Source organism: Amia ocellicauda, chromosome 4, assembly GCF_036373705.1.
Source record: "Amia ocellicauda isolate fAmiCal2 chromosome 4, fAmiCal2.hap1, whole genome shotgun sequence".
Taxonomy (NCBI): Eukaryota; Metazoa; Chordata; class Actinopteri; order Amiiformes; family Amiidae; genus Amia; species Amia ocellicauda.
In genome coordinates this window covers 9,010,359-9,027,327 of record NC_089853.1, presented here as the reverse complement: position 1 = coordinate 9,027,327, position 16,969 = coordinate 9,010,359, and the positions used below count along the sequence as shown (strand labels likewise).

The 16,969-nt window shown below is 36.1% G+C and overlaps 2 protein-coding genes across 4 annotated transcripts in view; one reads left to right on the top strand and one right to left on the bottom strand.

Moving 5' to 3' along the window:
- Window positions 1-5,475: 5,475 nt before the first annotated feature.
- cyp2r1 (cytochrome P450, family 2, subfamily R, polypeptide 1) lies at window positions 5,476-10,323 on the top strand. Its single transcript, XM_066700894.1, has 5 exons — window positions 5,476-5,773; window positions 6,288-6,429; window positions 6,963-7,595; window positions 7,891-8,220; window positions 8,707-10,323. Exons 1-5 carry the CDS (start codon window positions 5,537-5,539, stop codon window positions 8,886-8,888), a joined length of 1,524 nt encoding a protein of 507 aa, XP_066556991.1. The 5' UTR covers window positions 5,476-5,536; the 3' UTR covers window positions 8,889-10,323.
- Window positions 10,324-15,830: 5,507 nt separating this feature from the next.
- The window catches only part of pde3b (phosphodiesterase 3B), a 62,396-nt gene continuing 61,257 nt past the window's right edge, over window positions 15,831-16,969 (bottom strand). For all 3 annotated transcript variants that reach the window (XM_066700890.1, XM_066700891.1, XM_066700892.1), the window contains exon 16: window positions 15,831-16,527. In XM_066700890.1, coding sequence (XP_066556987.1) covers window positions 16,322-16,527 — 206 coding nt within the window. In that variant the 3' untranslated portion in view covers window positions 15,831-16,321. The remainder of the gene's footprint in view (window positions 16,528-16,969) is intronic.

Sequence of the window (16,969 nt, the reverse complement as noted above, 5' to 3'; positions counted from 1 at the left end):
GGAAGAGTATCATAAAGCATTCCAGGAGAAAGGCTTCCTCTGCGTCACAGAAAAACCCCATTAGTGTGGATGAGCCTTTTAGTGCTATTGAACTAAGCAGTAGGCAGATGACAGAACTAGTAAATCACATGAACTGGACAAAGGCAGACTTCCAGGCTCTGCACTGGGAGAGATGTAAACTGCGGAGGTGTATACCAATTAGTTCCTTTATTTTTATTTACATGCAGTCAAGCTGTACCTATGTTTTTCCTCCGGGAACTGCCGCAGGGAGTAAATACCAGCCCAGATTTGGTAGGATTTTATTTCCCCCCCCCCCCCGCCCAAATGTTCTGGTAGGCAATGCACAGTGGGCTGTAATACATTAAGCAATGTTAGCATTTCTTTTTTTAAATTCAGTTGTAAATCAGCAAGTGTTCCTGGAAAAACTGAGTAATTAAAATTACAGGACATTGGAATAAAGTCTACTCATAACTGTGAATGAGGTGGGAGCTAATAACTAGTCTTCTTCAGAGTTACAGCAGAATTAATGGCAAAACGTGACAGTCCATACACCACTTAAAGGCTTTATAAATATGTTTCTGTCAATTAAAAATAATGAATCAACACATATATTGTATTATTTAATCAAATGCTGAAGACTTCATAGAGTAATTTTAATATATACAGTATATATTCTTAGTATAAAATTAGATATATGTATTGAGGGGAAAAGTCCCAATATTCCTATTTCTTTTATTTTTGTGGGTGGGCAGGGAGAACAGTGAGAAGGCTGTATATCTCAATGAAACATATTACATCTGGGACATTTTAAAGATGATATTGATATGATATAAGGATGGTAAGTCAATACTGTAACCTTTAGAAACTATTCTTGTTGAGTTACCTTCTGCCCACCCACCCTTGTGTAAATTATTGCATAGGACAGTTAAAGATTTTCCAATTGCAATTTGCTGTCAGAGGGTTATGAACTGACAAACAAATATGCAGAGAGAATTTGGATGTTAAAATCTATAGTTGTACAATACAAACATACATACAAGAGAAAAGGAAATAATTAATTAATGAAATAGACAGTATATAAAAATAAGGAATGCAAGTATAGCAGTTATAATTATACAGACTCCTTTGACTTTAATTTTAACAAATGAGTACTTTTTGTCTCTAAAATTGTCTCTAAAGTCTTGAGACGCTCAGTAGTCTACGCACTATTTTGTCATTGCTGACACTGCTATAGTATTTGAAATATCTTTTAAAACAAATATTACCATTATGTATAGATAATATAGTAAATAAATAAATACAATTAAAATATATTATTAAATGCTATGCTATAGTATCATCAATCTGAAGTGCATTATTGTCAGAAAGTTATTAAATTGCTAACCTTCTTCAAAGATTGCCAGTTGTTTAATTACTTTATAAACTCCTGGTCTTTTAAAAAATACAAGAAATTCAAATGATTGATTTGTACCTATTGGTATTCGTCAAAATTACTAATCAGTCCAGTGTGCACATATGCTTTGTGTATTGTATTTCTTCCATCAGTTGAAAGTGTTTAACATGTGTGCACCTGCAGACTGGAGCTCCACTGGGATTAATTTTCTCTTAACCCAAACACACAGCTTAAATGGAGAAAAATGTCTTACTAAACCTGTTCTTTAACACAAGAGATCATTAGACATTTGTCTACGTTTCTCTGATAAACACAACTCACTTCGAATACAAAAAGTTGTATTTGCTTAGTCTCAATTTATCCATGTGCTGGGAAACATGAAGAGGATTTGATTTTAGATTCTGGTATAACACATCATAGGTCTATCTAAGTAAATGTTAATACTAATTTAAACAGTCAACATTTAATATTCCCTTTATATAAACTGCAGTGTACGACTGTTGTCTCCTTTATTTTATAGTTGTGGGATAGTCTTTCTCTCTGGAACAAAAGGTTGCGAGTCCAGTTTAGCAGACATTGTGAACAATGAAGTAACTATTAGCTTAGTTTAAATTAAATCAAAACAATCTCAAAACTAAAAATTACAAACACAAATTCTTTGGAAATAATGTAATACAAAATATACTAATACTAAATAATATTGATATACATTTGGCAGAAACAAAATTGTCAGTAAAAGATAGCCTTTTCAAATCAGTGTCTTTCTTGAGGCAAAGCATTTCAAGTAACTGATTTCCCCATTCCTCTGTGTAACCCAAACTGTGCTTTCTTACTTAAACCTGGGACTAGGGAACCCTCTTAGGGAATATTGGAGATATGTTGAATCAATGCATTTCTCAGGTTAATCATTTTGTTTCTAAACCTAAGTTAAGGGGCATTTGCAACTCACCTGAAGTAGGACTTCATAAGTGCCCTCCTGGAAGCAAGGGTATGGAAAATGTAGCACTATGGTTTCAGAGATCCATTTATCACCATTAGTGCTCTCTATTTGTCTGGAAATTGAATCTGGAGCCAGGGCAGCTACATAGCTGTATCGTTATTTAGGCAGCAGGATAAGTGTAGCCACAGTAAGCAAATGTTATTGTTTATGATTTATAGTAAATAAAACAATAGGCAATGAAGTCATAGTGAACCAATAACCATTTCTCTACTTTCATTTATGTGATATCAATCTATTTTCAAATTGCAGGTGGATAGTTCTTACTCATTGCACTTCACTTCTTTGTAGTTAAAATGCCATCATTTCCTTTTGCTGTGTAGACATGCTGGGAAATGTATTGCTTTTTCAAAATAATATACTTCCTGTAAACATTACAAGAACTGAGTCTTGGATCTGAGGTTGGCTAGCAACGTCTCCTTTGAAACTTGTGGATCTCTTTAAAGCTCTTCTATTTTCCTTTAACTATGCACTATTAGCATTATGCTTTGAAGTAGCGACATCTGTTAATAAAAAAATCTCTAAAGTAAACAATTCTGAATGGATGCATTTATTTCTAGTAAAAGTGATCAAGTACCTTGGGACCTACTTTATTTCTTAGTAAAAATACAGTCCTAGGTTATGCAGACTTTAAATCGAATTTAAACATAAGAAAAATATAAGTAAGAAAAAAGAACACTGTTTGTTAAAGTTATAAAAGCTAAATGCCAGCTGGCTTGGCGTTAAAGATATGCAGCACAGTAAATAGTTATCTGTGCTAATGAGGAACAATCTCAAAGAAAGTCAGTGAACAGGAAATTTAACAAAATCTGTTTGCATGCCAAAGGGAACGCGATAAAGCTTACTTTCACCAGGGGGGTTCGTTAACATTTCCACCGTCCTGCCCAGGAGAATAGTGAATCAATCAAAAACAATAGGTCAGGATTTTGAGAGGAAGGGAAGTAGGGTGAAACAAGAGGGGGGGGGAAAGTACTTTTACTAAACTCTGTCTTCACATTTTGGCATAATTTCAGGGATTCAATAGTAGTTTATTAATGCTGTTCAAATCTAGCGGTATTTTTAGAAGGTTAAGTGGGATGCAATTAAGACAAGTGGCCTGCTGCCAGCCACTGCAATTACTTACATGTTTCAGCTAACAAGGCTTGAGAAATCCAGCTATAAATTTAAGTTTTAGTGCATTGAGTGACCAGTAAAAGACACTGTACACACATGGACAAAATTAAAGTTTTGTAGTCTATGTTAAGTAGATAAATCAGTAGACTTGTTTGCCTGCCTTAAAACAGAGACCATATAATGATACCCTTGGGGCTAAAAGACACTGCAGTCCTTACATTCTACCAATAATATGTCACAGCCAGTTGGCAGTGAAGAATATATCTGAATGTCAAGAAAAAAAAATGCAGTGTGGAAGAAATTGAAATACTATTTCAATAAGATGTTCTATGGGCTGTACTGTGAGAAATGGTTTATGAGTTCCTAGACTTGGTTTCATACTTGTAAAGTCAGTTGTACGATCAGACTTGCCAAAGATCTCAAAATAACCTATTAAACCAAATAAATGGACTAAAACCTGCAGGGATTTTTTTCCAGCAGATCCTAGTCCTGTCAAATATATTTTCTACTTAACTGCAGACAAAGAGAGGTACTTTAACATATACTGCAATCTGAATAAGGAAGACATATGGCCGTTTTGTAGACACTGAAATGAAGCCATATCGTAAATGCTTGGTTTGTACTGAGTCACTGAAAATTGAGTCGATTCCAAAGCATACTCTTGTCAGTCATTTAACCATCCTTTATAGGGAAATTGAAAACAGAAAATCATCTTTATTTAAATAACACATTCAATCATTCAGCACTATTCATCACTGACCCTGGCTATGGGAGTTGAGCGTTGGATGGCCAATGGACTGACCTACAGTTTTTCAAAACAGGTCAGAAAACACCATCATGTGAACATGAAGGAAGTGCGCTTCTCTCAATTTTACCCTTTATTTTACCCAATATATGTATCCGGTTCATCATATTTGTACATCAGTGGATGAAAAGCCCTAGGCCTATAAATAAGGTTCATTTAAATGACATCCAAGCTAGCTATTCCCCCTTCAAAATCCATCACTTCTCATTGACAATTACATTTTTCTCATAAGATCTCAATCAATTGAAAAGAAGAAGAAAACACCATACTGAAGAATCCTTTTATTTTCTCAGCTCCATAAGGAAATTAAAGTAAAGCCAAAAGACTGCACTGAAATATGGAGGAGGTGTTGGTATTTCGATGGGAAATGTTTACAGTAAAATTATGGAAACATGTTTTGTTAAATCATATTTGGAAAAAATGTAAATGATTTGTTAACATTGCGAAGTCTGCAAATACATAATTGTAAACAGGTTTATGACAGCATGTTAACACCTTATGGAGGTTAATATCAATTATTATTCTTTAGGCTGTACATTAAATATTTAGCAGAATATTAAAAAATAAAATAAAAAATAAAAAAACGTTTTATTGATGTGTTTAATAATGATATATGTATAGATATTACTCTTGTGTATGAACAAATAGGCTACAAAGATATCTGGCTAAATATCAACAAATAAACGTATTTTTAAATGTATAATAATACATTTCCGATTGAACAGTTAGAAAAAATGTATTTGAACAACGGCAGTTTGGTTACTCTTACGTACGTTTAACGGTTGCAGAAAAAAATAATGTATATGGTCATGATTACATCCAGAAAAAGGTGTGGCATAACGTTTAGCACCAGTAGCGCACCAGTAGCGCGTCCTGATCCTATACAGGACTATGAAGAAAACACCGACAATTGTTTTCATAATTCATATTCATAAAACACAACATATGTGACTCTTTACAAATGAATGTCATTATTACAGTTTCGTAGTCCAGCCGTTTAAGCAGCAGCTCTTTCTCAAAGCTCCCTCCCGGAACGGGCTGCGCTGGGCTGCGCTGGGCTGCGCTGGGCTGCGCTGGGCTGCGCTGGGCTGCGCTGGGCTGCGCTGGGCTGCGCTGGGCTGCGCTGGGCTGCGCTGGGCTGCGGCCTGTAGGCGGCTCCGCGCAATAATGTCACCTTTTGTTTTGTGAAGGGAGCGAAGTTGCGCTTTGAGTGCACAGCACGTTGAACATGATGCCCAGCGGGTTGGCAGCTGTCCTGCCACTGTCACCCCACCAGGTTTGCGCCGCTTTAGGCAGTTCGGTCATTACTTTTGTCTCTTTCCTGCTGATCCGGCAACTTGTGAAGCAGAGGAGACCCAGAGGTTTCCCCCCGGGGCCGACGCCGCTGCCTCTCATTGGGAATATCCTGTCTCTGGCCTCGGAGCCGCATGTCTACATGAAGAAACAAAGTGAAACCTACGGACAGGTAGAGCTTTAGACACGGCAACCATGAATGTACTGCACATTATGCTTTCATCTAGCAAGACAGTAGCACGGGCACGTCCAGGGGAAGTGTTGCATTAATCTCACACACAGTCCTTCTACCACGCAATATTGAGAAAGAAGGACATGCATAGTATGTGCTTTTGGTTCCATATTGAGGTTCTCGTTTCTGACACACAATTGAAAAGTTATTTGTTGTAATGTTCCCGGAGCTACAGCGTGGACACAACACACATTTTCTTTCTAAAGTGTGTCAAAGGTTAACCCAAAGGCGATCAAATTCATTTGTGTTCTCAAATTGCACCATCTTACTAATACTTAGTAACACAGCAGTTTTGGCATGTGAAATGCGCCCAGGCACTCTGAAATTAGAAGTGCTGAGTCTGCTCCTAACTTGGCTGTGTCACTGCAAGCTCTTAAAACTCTTCATAGAACAGCAGTCATTTCCCTTCATTCATTCTGGCATTTATTGATTGTTATTATTTTCTTTATTTCAGATTTTTAGTCTTGATCTGGGTGGCATATCAACAGTTATACTTAATGGTTATGATGCCATTAAAGAGTGTCTTTTACACCAGAGTGAAGTTTTTGCTGATAGGCCCTCACTGCCCTTATTTATAAAGATGACAAAAATGGGAGGTATGTGGGAATTGTTCTGTTTTCTGGTCCAATACACATTTTTGTGACATTTCTCTCTGTCTATTAAAAAAATTAACTTACATGGAACCCTCTGCTGTTTGTAAGCACTAACATTGTCCTTATTTGAGTGTTATTTCAAACCAGCTGTTTTCGAGACACATAAAACATGATTTGAACTGTTACACTTGTGTTCTATTTCTAAAACTGACCTATTGGTACAAAGGTTAGAATTGATTCCTGTTAAAAAATACGGTGCTATTTAAGAGTGAACAGGTGACATTTTAAATTAAGCTTACAAAAATAAATCAATGCATGTAATAATGATTAACTCAGAGTGCTGCTCTTTCCTTATGCAATCAGATCAGTGTTACTTTAGATCTAAAGGAATGATATACATATCTGTGAAGCCTCTTTTGTTTTATAACAAACTTTGCACTACCTTAATAATTGAAATTGCTCCATTGGGCTAACAGTGGTAATAGTTACCGCTATTAAAGTTAAATTATTGATTCATGCCTCTTTGTGTGTTGTAGGTCTTCTTAATTGTAAATATGGTCGGGGTTGGATTGAACATCGCAAGCTGGCCGTCAACAGTCTACGATACTTCGGCTACGGCCAAAAGACTTTTGAGAACAAAATCTCTGAAGAGTGTATGGTTTTTGTCGATGCTATCGACAAACACAAAGGAAAGCCTTTCAACCCGAAGCACCTGGTGACCAATGCAGTGTCCAACATAACCAACCTCATCATCTTTGGAGAACGCTTCACGTACGATGACACAGAGTTTCAGCAGATGATTGAAATATTTAGTGAGAACATAGAACTGGCAGCTAGCGGCTGGGCCTTTCTCTACAATGCGTTTCCTTGGATCAGGATTCTCCCCTTCGGAAAGCATCAGAAGTTGTTCCGCAACGCTGCCGAGGTGTATGACTTTCTGCTGCGGATAATCGAGCGCTTCTCTCAGAACAGAGTGAGTCAGTCACCGCGACACTACATCGACGTCTATTTTGATGAGATGGAGCAGAACGCGAGCGATACGGCGGCCTCATACTCAAAGGAAAATTTAATATTCTCAGTGGGTGAACTCATTATTGCCGGAACAGAAACGACAACGAACGCAATACGCTGGGCGATGCTCTACATGGCTCTTTACCCAAACATCCAAGGTGAGCGATGGCTGTCTGACAACCCACACTATGGAAGGAAAACAACCACATGATTTGATGAGAAGCTGCTGTGCAGGTTTTCAGCAACACAGAATGATGTTACCTACAAGTGTATAAATTGCAACATATTTTAATTATTTCTATCTAAATGAGTAAGATCATTAATCTCTTACAACAGTTCAGAAAGCAAATGGAGTTGTGATGGGTATTACATGCATTATTCATGACATACCAATTACAGTGGGCTAAGAGCAACTAGTAACCCGATTGTTTTTCCTTGTGTCTCTCTTTCCAGATAAGGTGCAGAAAGAAATAGACAGTGTTGTTGGCAACAACAAGCCTCCTTCTTTGGAAGACAAGCCCAGGATGCCGTATACTGAAGCCGTGCTGCACGAGGTCTTGCGCCTCTGTAACATCGCTCCTCTGGGCATCTTCCGCGCCACTTCTGAAGATGCTGTGGTTAGAGGATACTCCATTCCTCGGGGGACCACTGTGATAACCAATCTGTACTCTGTTCACTTTGATGAAAAATACTGGAGCAGTCCCGAGCAGTTCAGTCCGGAGAGATTCTTGGACTGTCATGGACACTTCATGAAGAGAGAGGCATTTGTACCATTTTCATTAGGCAAGTGTACCTTTAGATATTGATTAATATTGTTGAAAATCACCCTCCTGCCTCCCAAATCATGTTTTATAATAACAAAGCTTGACTTGAAAACATCAACCCAGAATAATGACAGTTATGGGATGAAAGCATATTCAAACACCCCTTTTATGCTTTTGTACTAACTTAATGTTATTACAAAATGATCAAATGTATTAAAAGAGCATCCAGCTAAAAACACTTACTACAGTATGAGATGTAGTAATTTAAAAGTCAATTACATGAATTTCCTGGGGAGAGAGTTTAATTCACAGAGCAAGTAACCAGAGCTAGCATACATCAAACTATACGGCCTTGTGCTCTACTGCAGCAAGTTGGAAATCCCTTCCAACAGTAGGCTCCCAGCCAGCGACTGCTTTGGTATTTTTATCCCATACTGTTTTTGTGTGCCTCTCGGGAATATTGGTGTCTTTAAATATTTTTTGTTGTGTGTGTTTTCATTTCCAGGAAGAAGGCACTGTCTCGGGGAACAACTTGCTAAGATGGAGATGTTCCTTTTCTTCACAACATTGCTTCAAAGGTTTTACCTTCAGTTTCCACAAGGATCTGTGCCCAACCTCACACCTAAACTGGGCATGACATTACAGCCTCACCCGTATCTCATCTGTGCCCTCAGAAGGTGGAAATAAAGAAAATATCTCCATGTGAAAAACGATTGCAGTTACAAATAAACTGCATGAAAAAGAAACTAACTAAATGAGACCATTTTCAACTTAGCCAGATGTGCCTTTCAGAGGACTCTCTCAGAGGTGTTTGTATAGTACTTTAAAAACAAAACTTTACACAAGCTAACAGCAGCACAACAGCCTCTCTTATGGAGAAGCAAAACAAGCCATTCCAAGCTAGTTGCACTTCCAAGGCCTTATAAGGAAAAATAAAAAGGTTTTGAGTAGATACTGAAAGAAACTGATACAATGAAAATGATTGATACCAGGTTCAGATAAGTTTGTAAGGTCCTTTAAAACAGAATACTTCAGTAAACTCATTCAGATGTTTGTGCTGTAAGGAAAAGGAAGTGTTCAGGTTCACAAGGAGGAGACTCTTCCATTGGCTGTGTCACTTCATGTTACATTGGACTGCTTGTCATCCATCAGTTAAATGTTAACTGGAATGTAAATTACTGCACAAAGTCAGGTCCGCACGAGGGTTAACTGGCAATAAACAGGATTTTGAACAGTTTAGTAGGCCATAGACTTTAGTCCATTTCAGAGACTACAGTTTTGTTGATGTATAGGCAGACTTGAAAATGCTGTGTATGTAACTGTTATGTTAATTCCTTTAATATATTTGTATAAATATTTTTGTATTAAGAATAGTAGCTTTAGAAACACTAATGTTAGAACAATGTAAAGATGTCCTCAGTACTGTGGTCACTCAGAACTGTCTTTATGTTCAACTTTTTTATTAGAATTTGCTAGTGTTGTAAATGGTTATTCTCTGGGCACAAATAAGAAAGCAGTGTCCCTAAAAAATAAGTGTGCTTTGTTTCATTTTTTAAATGATGTTTGAACAAGTCGCACCCAAAGTAGACACTTAATGACTTAATTGTTGATTTCACTGTATGGTGTATTTGAGACCACTCTTGTCATCTACCATTAAATGTATTCGCATTTTATAATGCATCAGGGCATTGATGTCAATTAAAATCACCAATACTTTCTCTATTCACATTATGCTGTAGTTTGTCTCTAAGTGCATTGCTGATATTAACATATATAACAGGCACCTCATGAAAATTTCCAGTAAAGCCTCTGTATTCATTTTTTATTGAGCATCAAGAGCATAACTAACATAAAAAACCTAATAAATTGTCCAGTAATTTTATAAACGTTTGCCTAATAATGGATGACACTCTGTAATGGGAATGAATTAGTAGTCTGTCTAACACACCCTTCCAATTGAAAGTCAGACTATTGAATATATCTGTGGAGGCACAGAGGATTAAATTGACTTAGTTGATTTCTATATCAATACAAGTATTTTAACTAAGTTCCTGGTCGTTTTCTTGAAAAATCATCCCGGTTTAATTTCTTAGGTCATTTGTGGAGAGCCAAAAAGTGCAAATTGATCAAAATATTGAAAAGGTAACAGAAACACATTAAAAACCTGTGACTTACTGCATTAAGACTGAGTTGTGCAACAGGAGTGAATTCAAAGGCATGCACACAAGTGTTATATAAGATCACCTATACCTAGATTAACAGGTTTGGTCAGAAGCACAGAGCAGATGAACAAGATTAATAATCCTGGGGTGTGGTCAGTATTTCTCTCTCCTGTTGGCTTGCTTCATGGTCCTGTGGGTCAGTTTTAATTTCAGATTTGACAAATTATCAAAGGAAGCCAAAATGATCAACAACAGGTGCACTCCAAAAAGCAGTTTTAATACTTGTTTGGAAACCAGCAGCATGTTTCCCAATTAAATCTTTATTTAGGTTTGTTCTGTTGAAATGTCTTGAAACTTGTGTGTATGGTTTTATTTATGTATTACAGAAACCATGTTCACCTAAGATATTGCTCCAAAGAAATGTAAAATGCAGAGCAGACCAGGTGGAAGAATGAATGAGTACTGACCTTCTTAAATTCCCCAAGGTGCTTCTGTTGCGTCTTTCACTTTTCCTCAGGTTTCAAGACCTATATGATAAACTGAGTATGCGATCGGGGAGTCTCATCCGTTTTATGTCATTTTGAGCAGGCACCGCAAAAGAAAGAGACGACTAATTAGAGAAACATTATTTATCGTTCCACAAAATGGAAAAACGTTTGAAATATATAGCGCAAATTTGAATTAGAGTTAAAAAAAAAAAAGTTCATAAGATTATTGTTAATGAATGTTCACAGAGTCTTGCATACTTTGATTATCCAGCTGGAGTTAAGCACCAGACAGTCGGACAGGATTCTATCTTGAATGCCTAGAATCATCAGACAAAGATGTTTCTTGTCAATACTGTTACTAATCATAATTTGTAACATATTGGGCCTCTATGTTCTCCTTGGGGGAGATGTAACTGTTGACAGGAAAGTCTCAAAGGAAGCCTTTCCTTATGAAAGAATATGTAAAAGCTAAAGTATGAGATCATCCTTTTATGTTTGCAAAATTAAATGCTTTATATACCGGATATACACCATACACTAAAAGTTCTGAAGGTATTCAATCCAAAAATGGAAATGTCGGCTTATAAACAAAATATATTTGTAAAAAATATATATATATTTGTACAAATTTGTTCACCAAAATAAATAAATGTGTGTATTTAGTAATCATTGCTTTAATTTGCAAATCCTTTAAGTTTCACACATCTTTAAAGGATATTATCAGGGGCTAAAAATAAAAGCATTATTCCTTTTCATGTCCTTTGAATTTGTCTGGTCTGCCAATTTACCTAGGTTTCTCTGTCCAATAGCAGGGCCAAGTGATTGTAATAGGCTATGGCACTTGCCTGTGATCAATACGAAAACATTCTAGTTGTTAGACACTGTGGTTAGTAAATTAGAAGTTATTTAATATGACATTGTATCAGGATTCATATCAAACAAAATGCACCCCACCCCCCTAAGTAGTCTAGGTTTCATGTCACAATACAAATGTTCACTAGTGGCACTGCAAGAGCCTTTTAATGGCCTGTATCAAAATCCTCATCTTGATTAAAGGGGATTTCAGGTAAACAATTAAGAATAGAGGCCAGATTTATGGACACACTCCCACAATCCTATCTTCCACACAATGTAAAGCAATGGTATCAGGATTATAGTCTCTGCATGCGACTACAGGGTAGAAGTCTGTTACATAGGATTACACTAGGTACTTTGAGATAAAAGACTTAAGTTAAAATCTTAAAAATCTGTGTTTTATTCTAGACTATTGTGGGTGAAGACAACTGTTAATGATTATCGATATTGAATTTGAACTAAACTGCCAATAAATTTATAGTTTCTATAATGTTTTGAATTATAATCTTAATATTTCTTCAAAAACATGTTCTGGGCAGACAATTGTTATAGGTTGTTTTCAGGTTTTCTTTTCCCCACTCCACCTCACCCCCATTTAACACAAAGTGAAAATGTCTATTAGTAAAGAGCAAGAAATAGCAAACAAACAAACAGAAAACCAGCACGTTGTTTATCCAGGTGAAAGCAAATGTAACGAAAACCCTTGCATATACAGCATGTTACTCTGAGAAGATAAAAATAAATAAATGATAAAACCTGGGCGACTGATTTTGTTGTATCACACAACTTGGAAACAAGGCAATTTTGGGAAATTATTGCAATAAGCAGCCATGTAAACTGAATCATCATCATTCATTCTCAAATCTAGATCACTTTGAAATGTAAACTGTAAAGAGAAAAATGGAAACATCATCCAAACTACATGAAAAAAATATTATTTTTGTAAAAAACAAAACAAAGTTGATTACTCAATAACTACTCCCTTTTGAGTTCATCCACAGGAAGCAGGATGTGCGTAAACCCAACTGCACAGTGAATCACTTACTCTCAAAAAGTGGAATCACCCATAATACTGCATACTGTAACAACCCCAGCTCATATATATATATGTGTGTGTGTGTGTGTGTGTGATTCTCAGTTACCCTAATATATTAGGTGCAGGAAATCAATGTATTTTCAATCATGTGATGAGTAATACATATTGATTGCCGTACTGTTGTTTAAGATTGCTGATGAAATTCTTGGCTCTTCTCCAGGAAATCTGCTTCTCCAATAGACAAGAAATACTTAAGCTGCAGCATTAAGTATTGCAATGCACAGTCAATCATGTCCTACTCACTGCCTTTAAAATATAGGGTCGCACAAAACAAAGGGAAAAAACTAATTGCAACTGAAATATAAATATTTGTTGTTTGTTTCTCAGTGGCTGGGTGGAAAATGTAATCATGGTCAACACTTTATTACTTCGAGAGGTTTCTGTGAAAGGTTCGAGTCAACTTGACTTTTCTAAACATGCAGGGCTTTTGAGGGGGGGTTCATTCAGTGCAATCTAGCTTACAGTTAACAGAATCAGCGTTATCAGTTCCAGTTGCTGATATCAAATCTGGAGAGTGGAATGGTGATTCAATGGATAATAGGTATTACCCCCATGTGCCTTGGACTGCAGTTTTTATTACACTGTGTTTGGGTACTCTGGGCTCAGACCTGCATTTTGGTTCATCCTGTAACTACCTTGTCAGAATTATGAGGGGTGGCTAATGTCTGATAACCAATAACATTACCACACACGCAAACACAGATACACACACATGCGCATATTCACAAAATAAAAACAAACCAAAAAAAGTTTAAGGGTGGTTCACAAAGAAATGTAATCTGAGAAAGTATAGGTATTTTAGGGATGGTGTTTTATGACAACTATAAATAACAATAAAACTGTAAAAATGATTTTCCCCACACATTTCATAAGATTGAATGGTTACAACTGACATACATATCTAGATGCTACATAAAAGGTGACAACCATTCATAAATGTATTCATGACAAGAACATTCGAGAAGACTGTGGTATATGATACTGCACAGTGATTAGTCAATAAACAATTAGCCTTACGATATAACGAGCAAGAGAACTGGAAAACAGGAAATAGCTGAGGGTTCAGAAATGTACTGTGTCGTACTCAATAAGCCAAACTGCAGCAGAAAGGTTGTGTTATACAAAGTAAAAGTGTAACACTAAATTCTCCTTACTGCCAAGTGAACTAAATCTGCACTGGTCAAATTTGCAATTGATACATTTAATTTATGTATTAGACATTTTTCAAGTGTTTTTTGTTTTTTCCATTTCGCTAAATAGCTTGAATTTATTACTGAGAAATGCAACATGGGAGCACAACCAGGCTTTGTTATGTACTCTGGGGGGGAAATGTTTGGCACCAAGAGTGTGTATTAAATAAGTGGTTATGATTAGGGATGTGAAGACGTTGTACCCAGACAAAAACAGAAAAAAAGATCCCACAGCTCCTGTTATGCAGATTTTACATCTGTAAATAGTATTAGATAAAAACTCTGGAAATTGGAGGATAATTAACATTTTTCTATGTACAATATATGTCAGCCACATGTATAAAACAGATGAATTCTGATACAGTTGATTATTTAAAAAAATATGCAGATATTTTTCTGTGCAGAGATTAAACACTTGTTTGGTAGTAAAAGGTGCACATTATATATGTGTATGTGTGTGTGTATATATATGTGTGTGTATATATATGTGTGTGTATATATATATATATATATATATATATATATATATATATACACACATATATATGTATATATCCACATATATACGTAAATACATACACAATAGCTTGATTTAGACTGCCTGCATGAGAACTTTCATATCTCCAGACTGGATTAAAATTATGTGAAAGAGCTGTGCATGCACTAATGTTGCAAACTCCTGCACAAAGATAAGTCTCACTGTTTTCTGTGGAATGTCTAGAGTTCCTACTTTTGAGAAAAATATAACTATTTATTATTTGTTCTGCCAAAATGTGATATGATGAAAACGTAACCACGCATATGTTGATTTCCTGGGGAAAGGCTAGAAAGCTACTGAATACATAGGTTGGCCTTGGTGTATGTTTGGCAAATAATATATTTGTGAAAATACTGGTGCTTGTAGAATAAGAAACAAAATCAGTGGGTTTTTAAGAATGTGTCTGTTAAAATAATGATAAACACAACTGAAAATATCTAATCCTATTCCAATACATGAACAACCTTGTTTATTCAATGTACGCTTTTATTTTTGCTACATTGCAACATACTGTATCAAAATATCACTTTCAGTAATGTTCCTCTGTTTGGGATTCTCTCAGAAAATAAATACAAAACTCTTAAAATACAGCTTTGGGGGGTGGAGGGTGGGGGGGATCAACACTAGTTAAATCCACCTCTTGATTTATTCAATAATTTAATGGAGGTGAATTTGGATATGTAGAACTGTTTGTTGCAAATGTTCCGTACAAAGAATAAAAACGGTTATTATTAGTTTTTCTTTTAACTTTACAAGAGTATAAGAAATCATTATGACTTCATGAGTTTAACTCTTGCAAAAAAGCTATTAATCTAAATGTGAATCCTGAGTAACAGTGAAAAAATATATATATTAAAATAAAAAAGGAAAAACATCCCTTCATTGGAACAGTTTTCCTGTTCTGTATGCTATGTGGTAAACAACAATGGATATTTCCCAGTTGATTTAGTTGATTGGCCACTGTGCATTCCTGAAAAAAATACAGAAAATAAAAAACAAACAAGGCAGGTTTTACACAACAATAAAAGGCATCAAAAATGATGCAGGTGAAATCTTTTGTTTTCAGTCAAAACGTCAGAACGTGAACATGTTCTAATGATGCTGTCTGCTTTTACAGTCACCAGCGTTCAGGAAAAATCTGTGCAGATACTGTTTCTGTTGTCATTTGTTAGAGAAACCAAGGTTCATATACACTCTGCAGTGCAGTGTTCAGTACTAGTTTCAGACAGGCACATATATATATATATATATATATATATATATATATATATATATATATATATATATATAATGATTCTGTAATGATGGTGAGTCTGAATGAGTCTCAGAATCACGTACATTTCCATATTTGAACTGTTCACTTTGGTAACTGGTGTTGAAGGGCTTCATTTTTTTATATATATATAATTTATAGTACCTCATGGAAAGTAAGCGCTCTGTGTTCAACAAGGCAGCATCACAGCTAGGTAACTTTATATCATGGAAGGCATTCCTGCCCTTACTTCATGTTATACAAGCTTTTATAATAATTAATATTATTCTTTTAAAGTATGTTTTCGGGTTGTTGTTTTTTTTACGTTTTTTTTTTTATTATTATTTCCATGGGGTGAAAGTGCATAGGAGTGGGGTTCCCACTGTACCAGTGAGAATCCGCTCACAGTATTAAGGCCTTTTCAATGTGACATGAAATGCATCAGTGTCTGGTGCCGGCACAGTGACAATTCAGTGTGTGTCACAGGGGGGCCAGCGGGGCTCCCCCGGGCAGGAGACGTCGCTCTGGTCTTCTGCCGGCTACTGTCTCTCCTCCTCCTCCGCCTCCTCCTCGATCACCTGGATCTCATCGGACGTCTGAGGTAAAGATGAGCTCTCTGTCTGTTGCTTATTCAGTTCTGCTTTGCTTTTCTCCTCCTCCTCGATGGTCTTCTTCCACACTTTGTGGTTTTCCGTCAAGTGGTGCATGATGTTACAGAACAGCCGTCGCCTGGTCTTTCTCCTTTCTGCATCAAAGCATCACACAGGAAAAGGTTAATTAATAGCGGAGTGACTGACCGTCATGCAAACTGGCTAACACTTCAGGAGCATGTCTTATTTTTAGCTTCTGAATATTTTCTACACATCTTCCAGAAAGGGAGCAAGTTTGAAACAAATCAGAAGCACATTTCCGTTTGTTCTTCTTGGAAATACATAGCCTAATATATTATCCTTAAACATATTCTTAATTTGTATTATTTTAATCTTATTGTGCCAGGTTTTTAATACTTATATATATATATATATATATATAATACAGCATTCTTTTACACATTGTATAATTAACAGTGTAGTAGACATTTAAAAAAAAACTTGCATTTAATGGTTGATTTAAAGCATTGAGAATTTGGTCTTGAAGAGGTTAGTAAAAGGGATTCTCTTTCTGTCTTTCGATTTGCAATTGAAAAC